At 55.9% G+C, this 9,606-nt stretch overlaps 1 protein-coding gene across 4 annotated transcripts in view; it reads left to right on the top strand.

Annotated features, from left to right (window-relative positions):
- Window positions 1-971: 971 nt before the first annotated feature.
- The window catches only part of TRIM62 (tripartite motif containing 62), a 28,950-nt gene continuing 20,315 nt past the window's right edge, over window positions 972-9,606 (top strand). Inside the window, exons 1-2 of one of the 4 annotated variants that reach the window (XM_059136338.1) lie at window positions 972-1,079; window positions 1,639-2,050. In XM_059136338.1, coding sequence (XP_058992321.1) covers window positions 1,643-2,050 — 408 coding nt within the window. In that variant the 5' untranslated portion in view covers window positions 972-1,079; window positions 1,639-1,642. Of the gene's footprint in view, window positions 1,080-1,581; window positions 2,051-2,290; window positions 2,315-9,606 lie in introns of those variants that run through there. The other 3 variants (XM_059136336.1, XM_059136337.1, XM_059136339.1) reach the window with 3 other exon arrangements.

The following is a 9,606-nucleotide window of genomic DNA, read 5'->3' as shown; positions in this document are numbered from 1 at the left end:
ACGTTCAATGTCTCTGACAACAGTGATCTAAGTCTCTCTTCCTAGGTCTATGGCTTTGCTGCTGTTACTCAGTACACAGTTTAATGTGTACCAAGCACTGCCCATATGCAGACATATCAGAAAGGATTCCTGCCTTTACCTTGCTGATGGTATAATGAGCATCTCCCTGACTCCCTAAAACCCACACCAGACCAAGTCATTTTTCCGCTAGAAAGCCCAGTGCCTCCAGGAAATCCTTTACCGTGACCCACAATACCCTCCTCTCCAAGCCTTCCCCACCCCACCCCCAACAGTACAGAACTACTTGCACTTCCCTCAAAGTGCCCTCCCCTTTCACGCCTCTGTGCTTCTGCACCGGCTGTCCCCTCCATCTAGAAATCCCTTATCCCCTCTCCATCTGGCATAGGAGATAAGGTCTCCTATTACTCTCTCCTTCTCTCCTGCTCCAACCTTCCAACCCGCGCCCCCCACACACACACACAAAATAGCACTCCGGAATGTTTGCTGAATAGAGGCCACTCCTTGGGTCAGACAGGGCTTTCTAAACTTCTCCCCCAAGCACTTCTTAAGAAAGTGAAGAGGAAACCCTGAACTTGCTGTAAGCAAGCTGGGCATTTTCTCGAGTCTATCTTTGCAATTTATGCAAAGGCTGTATTTTATACACATTACAGCACGCATCATTGCTTGTTTTAACAAAAAAATACTATTTTCCCCAAATCTTCACGTCGATCATCCAGAAAGATGCTCCTTGTTTACTTGTTATCCTCTTAAATGAGCTGTCCTCACCCGCCGCAGGGACCCTAAGTGAGACGCTCATGTTGTTCTGTGTGCAGATCCTGAAGGAACAGCTGGGGCTTCGGTCCCCGGGGAGTACGGGAACCGTGGGGGCAGCGAGGGGGTCCGCAGGCTGGAGGCCTGGCCCCGCCTCTCCTCTCCCCCGCCCGCCGCAGGGGCGGAGTCGCCTGGGCCCGGCCCGCGGGGGCGGGGAGGGAGTCACTGTAGCTGAGAGCTTGCGCTCGGCTGGTTCCGGGTTGAGAGGCTGCGCTCGGACCGGAGCAGTGGCCGCTGAGCCGGCAGGGGTAAGGGGCCACGCCGGGCGGGGTCTTGGAGCCGAGATTAGGCAGCCGAGCTGCTCGCGCCCCTCCTCTCCTCTGCCACGCACGTCCGCGGCGCAGCTCCGCTTGGCTTTCCCCTTCCCCAGAATTCCCCATCCCCAGCTTCTCCCCCTCCCCCCACTGCACCCATCCCGGGATTTCAGCTCCCCTAAGGCCTCCGCCCCCCTCCTGGATCCTCTTCTCCCAGTACCCATCCCTTAAGACTGTCCCTTCCTCTAGAAGCTCCTTGCCCGGAGCCCCTTCCCTCTGACACCAGGGCCCCCTCCCTCCAGCCCCCATCGCTTCGAGTCACCCACTACCTAGAGACCACCTTCCTGGACTCGCATCCCGGCTAGTCTCTGCCCTGCACCTCTTCCTCGCGTTCCCCCCTTCCCTCCCGGATAGCCCCCCCTTCCTTCTGTAGCTCCTACTCCTGCCTCTCCCCGTCTGCTCCCCGAACACATCTCTCGGTTGCGGCCCCCAACAGCGCCGCGCTCGCTCAGCCTCCCCCCTGAATCTCAGGGCCCCCTCTCGCCGCCCCCAGCGCCATGGCGTGCAGCCTCAAGGACGAGCTGCTCTGCTCCATCTGTCTGAGCATCTACCAGGACCCGGTGAGCCTGGGCTGCGAGCACTACTTCTGCCGCCGCTGCATCACAGAGCACTGGGTGAGGCAGGAGGCGCAGGGCGCCCGCGACTGCCCCGAGTGCCGGCGCACGTTCGCCGAGCCCGCGCTCGCGCCCAGCCTCAAGCTAGCCAACATCGTGGAGCGCTACAGCGCCTTCCCGCTGGACGCCATCCTCAACGCGCGCCGCGCCGCGCGACCCTGCCAGGCGCACGACAAGGTCAAGCTCTTCTGCCTCACGGACCGCGCGCTGCTCTGCTTCTTCTGCGATGAGCCCGCGCTGCATGAGCAGCACCAGGTCACCGGCATCGACGATGCCTTCGAGGAGTTGCAGGTGAGCTGCTGGGCCGGCCGGGGGCGGGGCCGGGGGCGGGGCCAGAGCTGAACCGTGGGCTGGGCCAAGTCCGAATTGCCACGGGGCGGGGCCGCCGGCAGGGTCAGGGCCCTATCAGAATTCGTACGGGACAGGGACGGGGCGGGGCCTACGGCCCTCCGCACCTGGCGGATCCGAGACGGACCCGAAGTAGGGGTGGGTTCTTGGGGAGGGGCCAGCCATGGAGTGACACGGCCGGCACCAGTGAGATCAGAGATGACCCAGGTACGGGCTTGGGGCAGGGTTGGGGACAGGCACGAATCAGAGCTGGAGGGCCACTGTCTGGGGTCAGGGGCCTGGACCTGAAGGCAGGGTCCACAAATGAACGGTTCAGGACAGAGTTGCGTCAAAACACTGATGGGAAGGGGAACACAATCAGGGCTACACAGGGGGCGGGGCCGCCGTCGGGGAATAGGTCAGGACTGGAGTCGCTGACGGGCAGGCTTGGGGCCGATGGGGCAGGACTCCATCTGGCGTGCATCGGGACCTAGGGAACTGTAGCAGGGCTAGATTTTGTGGGGGCAGGCCAGGGTGAAATCTGAGAGAGCCTAAGTTATGGCCATCCAAACTGCAGAGAGCGTGAGTTTGGTTGCCAAGGCCTAGGTAGGCCAGGGTATGTGACGGGTTAAAGGGAGGATCAAGTCCAGGTACCCTAAGAACTATTTGGGGTTTAAACCAGAGGAGAGGCCAGGATGACTGTGGGAACAGGACTTAAGATTCAAGATTTGGAGAATAAAGGCCCTGAGGTTAGGTGATTCAAGAAAAGGGAGGGGGTGGATCTCTGGGAGTCGCCAGAGGCTTTCGATGACCTCCTTGGCTCTGTTACCCACTCAAGACCTTTGAAGACTAAATGAAACAGTATATGCAGGGTAACCTGAGCATAGTGAACCTAGGACTATAAATGATCTCCCTGAAACCTTCCCATCTTCACTGACCAACTCCTACTCAGTTCTCAAAGCCCTGCTCAAATGTCCTCTGGGTGTAAGCATCCCCAATCTGCCCTGGCCAAAAAAGAGGGAAGAAAAAAAAAAAGCATTAGAGCTGCATTTCCTCAAATATCCTCTGTTAATAAGTATGCTGTTCTAAAAAGTAGTATTCCAAGATCAGCTATATTGGGGAAATAAGAGTATATTCTCGATAGTCCCTTGGGGGATTCTGCATGTACATTTTACATATTAAAAGTTTGGAGAAATCTTGTGGCAAAGAGATCCGTTTAATGTGTTTACTAAAATGGTACCCAAGCTTATTTCAACGTGGAAGTCTAGAATCTTTTCCTCCACCTAAACCATTTCAATCCACCAGTCCTGTGTCTTTGGCCTGGGGATATCAATCTAGCACACAGTTCCCAAAGAGCAGAAACAGTCTCTGATTCATCGTATCTATAGCCCTAAAGCCTGGCATATCCGTGCTCCTCAGTAAAGTTTGAATAATGAATGAGTGAAGGACCAATTCTGGCCTGAGCTGGCCCAGACTGTGGAGCCTTTGGAAGCAGATTTTTCACTCATTTCTTGAATATGCAGTGGACTAATTTGACACGTAGTGAGCTCCCTGGCCCTTGGGACTCTTAAGCAGGAGCTAAATAACTACTTTCCCTTATGTTGTAAGAGGTATCCTCCCCCCAACCCTGAGTCTCTGCGAGTCAGCCTGCACTTAGCAGATGCCTGTGGATGACCCATGGCCCAGGAGAAATGACCCCATGTTCACCATATCATATCTCCCTCCCTGCCCCTTTCATCCTCAAACCATGACTGACTCCTTCCCAGTCCGGCTTTTTGAGGATAGGGAGCAAGAACTGGGGGCTCTGGGAGCTTGCACAGGCTGGCATGGGCCTTCTATCCCCAGAGCATTTTGTGGCAAGCTCTGGTATCCCCATCTCTCTATTTTGTGAAGTCACATAAACAGGGAGGGGAGAACCTTTGACATGGCTGGGTGCAGGCTGTGAGGCTTTGAAGGGACTCTGCTGCAACCATCTGTCCAACCTCTTCTTAATATAGATGACTGAGAGCTGGAGAGGTGAAATGACTCCCCCAAAGCCACACCAAGCGACTATGAGAGCACCAGGAAGCTCCACCTACCCCAGGCCATATCCCTCCTCTGCCACTTAGTCCCTCCCCTCCTCTCCCTGTCTGACCTTCTAGCTAGAGAGGCCTCTGCCTTCTGAGCCTGGGTTCCCCTGTCTGCAGACCGGGAAATCAGAATACTCAGTTCTTTGCAATCCATTCCACGTCCTAGGGGAATGCTGGAGGAATTAAATGTGTATTTTCTCTAAATGTTATTGACATGCTTCTACTCCTCGGTGAAAAGAACAAGATGGCCACCTACCTACCCTCTAGGGCAGTATCCTCCGGTCAGGTACTCTTGGGTTCCATACCTTCCCGTCTGTGTGACTCGCCAAGTCCCTTCATGGAAGCCTTGATGCTCTCTGGTCTGTAGGCTGGGGTCAAAATGGTTCTTTCCTACCAGGATTTCAGGAGACTGACCTGAGATGAACCTGCTGTTTGAGATGCTTGGCGCAGGGAAGGGGCTGGGTCAGCACGCACTCCCATCCCTTGTCCTTCTACCTGTGAGACCTCATGAGCCCAGCTGGGCGAATGCCCAGACCTGCCTCTCTTGCCTGAGAGGAGGCCTTGCTCTGGCGCCTCCTCTGGGCTTGGCAAGAAGGTGGCAGAGAAACATGCCTTCCGCACTCAAGAGGGGAGCTCCTGGGAGAGCTTCAAGCCACTCCCCACCCCACCTGCCTCTCTTTCCTTGTGGGGTAACATAATCAACAGAGCAGGGCTCACTCACTATGTGTGCACTGGGAATGAGGCTGAGCCTGCCCGGCACTGCCCCCCCTTCTCTCCTGGCTGCTGGTGGTTCTGTCCGCAGGGCTGCGAGAGCCTAGGCTTGGGCCCGTCTCTGGGAGAAGAACAGACTCAGAGCTGGCAGAGCCTTGGAGATCTTCTGGTTCAACCCTCACTTGACAGGTGGCGCGCAATGGCAGAGGAGGACAAAGCGGACCTTGCCCCAGGCCCGAGGCCCTGGGAGGGCTGTGCCTGGGCTCAGCTGGAGTCTCCTCCCTTCCCACCTAGCGCTTGGCCTGCAGCTTTTAGATTTATTATAAATCCTGAAGGCAGCAGAGCAGAAAGGTGAAGAACTCCCACTTCGTACCGGGCAGCTTCAATCCCAGTGCTGCCACTTCTTGGCGATGTGGCCTTAGAAGAGTCACTTCCGTCTCTGAGCTTCGAGTCTCTCACTGACAGCAGTGGGGGTGGATGAAATAAGATGATATTTGCAAGAACTCAGTACCACACTCCGCACCTAGTAAGCACTCAGTAAATGACAGTTCTAGAATGATATCATACTGTACCCTATTGACATTGGTGTACAAGGCAGTCTTGTGCATTCTAGAATGTTTAGGAGTATCCTTGGCCCCTAAAAACTAACCAGCAGCATTTCCCACCACCCCCTCTCACTCCCCCACCCTCCCATCCCACTAAGCTGTGACAACCCAAAACATCTCCAGTCTTCATCTCATGTCCCCTGGGGTCAGAGTCACCCCTGGTTGAGACCCTTGTCCTAAAAAAGCTCTAAACAGCTTTCTAGGCTCAGCTTAATTATCACCTTCTCCGGGAAGCTTTCCCTGGCCTGCCAGGCGGAATTGCTTTGAACTTGATTCCAATACTGGGGTCAGATCCTGGCATCATCACTGATGAGCTGTGTGTCCTTGGTCAGGTCACTTCACTACACCAAGCCTCCACCTGCTTATCTATAACTTGGGGATAATATGACCTCCCTGGGAAGGATGTTCTAAGGGTCAGGGTTATGGTATCAAAAGTGCCTGATAACTGTGCCCGGCACTGAGTCGCACACAATGTTTAAGTATCCTTATTGTTTCTGACTCTAAAATTAACATAATCAACAGAGCTACATAAGTTAAAAGTACTCCCCACCATAATCTCACCCCATAGAAAGACATGGTTAGAATTGCTTCTAGATTTTCCTAAAAATTCTAGAATTTTTGTGTACAGATGTGTGTGCATGTGTGTGTGCTTTCATGCCTTCCCCCGCCACACACCCACCTTTCTTTTTCACTGCTGAGCACTGGACCACAGAGCCAAAGGGAGGGAGGGAGCCCCCTCTCAGAAGTTTGGGGCTTCTCAGTCAATACCTACTGGGCCCTGGCGCTTTGCCTGGGACTAGACTAAGCACTTTCCTTGTATTACCTCATTTAATCTTCATAAAACCCTGTCAAGTGGTCCTGTCATTTGCTCCTTTTCCAGGCAAAGAAAGAGGCTCAGAGGAATGGAGTGCCTGGTTTGGTCACCCGGCTGGGAGATGCCAGGGGCAGGATCAGAGGCCAGTCAGACTGAGCCACTCCCCGCTTCCTTGCTGCCTCTGAGGCCCAGGTGGTTGGCCCCTACGTCCCCCCACCCCCCATGCTGCCTGTCTTTATATTTCAAGTACTCAACACAGGGTCAGGCCAAGGACACCTTCTGTGCTACCTGATGCTCCGAGGGCAGGTGGTTGGATGTCTTCTTGGTCAGACATGCAGCCGGCTCTCTGGCCTGAGACCTCAGCTTCCAGGCCTCCAGAGAAGGGATCATGCTCATTCCCACCCACCCCCTCCGGGCCTCACGTGACCCCTGGAGCCTTTCCCAAGGCCTCTGTCCTGCGGGGGGAGATGGTACTACACTGGCCTTGGGTGGGAGCCCTGCCAAGCTGGGCGTGGTGACCCAGAGACACCGAGACAGCCATGTGGGGAAAGAATGGGGTGAGGGGGCTGGGTTCAGATCCCACCTCTAGCTTCTTCCGGCTGAGCAGAAGGCACTGCCTCCTCTCACCCTTTCCCCGTGTGGGAGAGACAAGTAACAACAAGACTGTCCACTTGATGTGTAAAGAGGGAGAGAGACTTGCTGCCTCTCCAAATGGAGAGCAGTCGCGGAGCCGCCTTATTTGGTGCCACGGACAGGGAAGCAGCCAGGGTTTTTTGTTTTCCAAGGAAGCAGCCTCTGCTGTTACTTCTCCCAGCAGAGGACAGGATGTCTGTGCCAACAGCAGCCTCCATGGAGGCGAGACTGGCGGGGAGTCAAGCTCGGGGCTGGCTCTTGGCATTTCCACTTCCCGCCTCACAGGTGTCCGTGGCTGCCAGGAATGTTCATCCAGGACACCTTAGCTAAGCACCAGCCATGGCGTAGGAACTTGAATTTGGGTGGCCTCGGGATGTTTATTTCATAGAAAGTGTAGGATCAGGTAGGCAGTGACAACAACAGAAAGAAGAACAACTGTAAGGAAACACTAGGCAGTGAGCTAGGTGCTGTTCCGGGCAGTAAATCCCCTCTCCTTTCCCAGTTCCTTGCCTGGGACTCGCACCAGCACCATTTCACAGAGGAAGACAGCGAGGCTGAGAGGTTCTGTAACTTGCCCCGGATGGAGTGGGTGTGGGATGATGCCAGAGAGGGAAGACATTGTGGACACAAGGAGCTAACAGAGCCTCAACCCCCATCGCCCGGGTGCAGGGGCAAGGGCAGTGGCAGGGACAGCGCTTTGGTGGGGACGCTCACTGAATCCTCACGGCACCCCTGAAAGGTGGGGCACCTTGCTCTGTGTTACATGTGAGGAAACTGAGGCTCAGAATCTGTACCCACTGCCATGGCACCAGGAAGTGTTGCTAGAACTGAAACTCAGGCTGTCAGCCGAGCGACAGGCATGGAGATGAGCGGGTGGGTAGTTGTGGCTGGAGGGGAGGGCATCTGGGTTCAGGCAGGAATGGGAGAGTGAGGTTGCCCCGGCTGAGAAAGGGCCTTGAACACCCCCCCACCCCATCCCAAGGAGCTTGGATTTGTTCCTAGAGATGCTGGGGAGCCAAGGACAGGTTTGAGACCTGGGCCAGGCCAGGTCTGCATGATGGGCAATGGGCAGCTGGAAGTCTGGGAGAGTCTGGGGGCCAGGGGAGCAGCCAGGAGGCCTTTCGAGAGATTGCTGGTGGTCCAGGAGGGGTGGGGCTCAAAGAGAGAGAGGACATGCAAGTGTTCAGGCCTGTTGGGGGAGCAGGAGCATCAGGGGTTCTGGGCGTGGGAGAGGGATGGAGAGGAAGAATGTGGGGCAAGTTCAGCTTGCCATGTCGAGACTTCTGGCGTCCTTGGGTCAGAGCAGGAGAGAGAGCAGTACAGGTGCACAGAGAAGGGGAGGTGGCCTTATTTAGTCCCAGCCCAACCCCAAGGGTGGCTCTGATGCCCATTTTACAGATGAGGCTCCTCCAAGAGGTGAGCCCTGAGAGGGGAAGAGGTGATCTGCCCATAGTCATACATCTGGGATTCGAACCCAGGTTTTTCTGAGGCCAGAGCTCACATTATCTCCGATGGGCAGCACTGCTTGGTGACAAGGTTGGGAGAAGGGTCCCTGACGCCTTCAGGAGACAGTTTCCTGCAGCAGCTTTGGCCTATAGGATGGGAGAGGGGTGGCCCCACAGGAGGGGCAGTTTGACCTTGGGAGTGTGAGAGACCTGGCTCTCTGTCCTCCCCCAAGGCTGCTGCCCTGGTCTGGGCCTCTCCAAACCTGCAGGGGAGCCCCAGAGCCTGTCAGCTGACATTTGCATAATTGTCTGCTCAGGTCTGCTCCCTCTTCAAAGGGAGGCCTACAGAGCTGTGGCCCCGCCTTCCGAGGGACTCCCCTCCCCCTGATAGGCTCCTGCTCTGATGGGGCCGTCAGAGTCCAGCCCCCCATGAGGACCTTCAAGGCCTCCTCCACCTCCTGCTCTCACCCCAGCTAGCCCCACCGGCCCTTCCAGCTTGACTCCACCCACCTGCCCAGACCTGGCTCCCCTCACCCCCAGCCACCCCCCACTTCCTGCACACACCAGGTGTGCCCCTGCCCAACTAGTCTCTCCACCTGGGATGCTCTGACCCCACCCAGGATCCCTGAAGGACTCCTTCCAGTGCATCCTCCAGCCATCTTCCCCGGGCTTTCCATCAGGAATGATGTCTCTCCCGGAAGCCTCAACCGGTTCTGACTCCCTGTTTCACATGTCATTGAGATGATGATGATGACCATGACAGCAGCCAAGAGTGACTGAGTGTCACTCTGGGCATCATGTCAGGTCGCAAATTAAGTCATTGGATCCTCACAACCACAGACCCAACACTGCTATTAGCTGCTCTTTACAGATTTGGAAACGGAGCTGTGTGACCTTGGGCCAGCTGTCTGATCTCTCTGAGCCTTTATTTCCCCCTCCCTGAGATGGCTGTGAGAATTGCATGACACGCACCTGTGAACCCAGACGCCGCCACTGCCCTTTCTCTGCACCAGCTCTGCCGCTCAGAGCTTCCTGTTTCGTGTCTCACTTCTGCCGCCGGCACCATGTTTTCCAGTTGGTTCTCCTTTGTCAAGCCATGTGGCCACCGGCCAGTCAGTCCCTTTCGGTGGACCTCAGTTTCCTGTTAGATCCGGAGGGTTTGACCACACGGTTCCTGGGGCTCTGCATCTGTGCTGTCTGAGACACTGGCCACCCGTCCTGTGTGGCTGTTGACCAATTCAGA

Source organism: Mustela lutreola, chromosome 10 (genome assembly GCF_030435805.1).
Source record: "Mustela lutreola isolate mMusLut2 chromosome 10, mMusLut2.pri, whole genome shotgun sequence".
Lineage (NCBI taxonomy): Eukaryota > Metazoa > Chordata > Mammalia > Carnivora > Mustelidae > Mustela > Mustela lutreola.
Note: the sequence above shows the minus strand (reverse complement) of the source record. Positions and strands in the feature narration are given on the sequence as shown.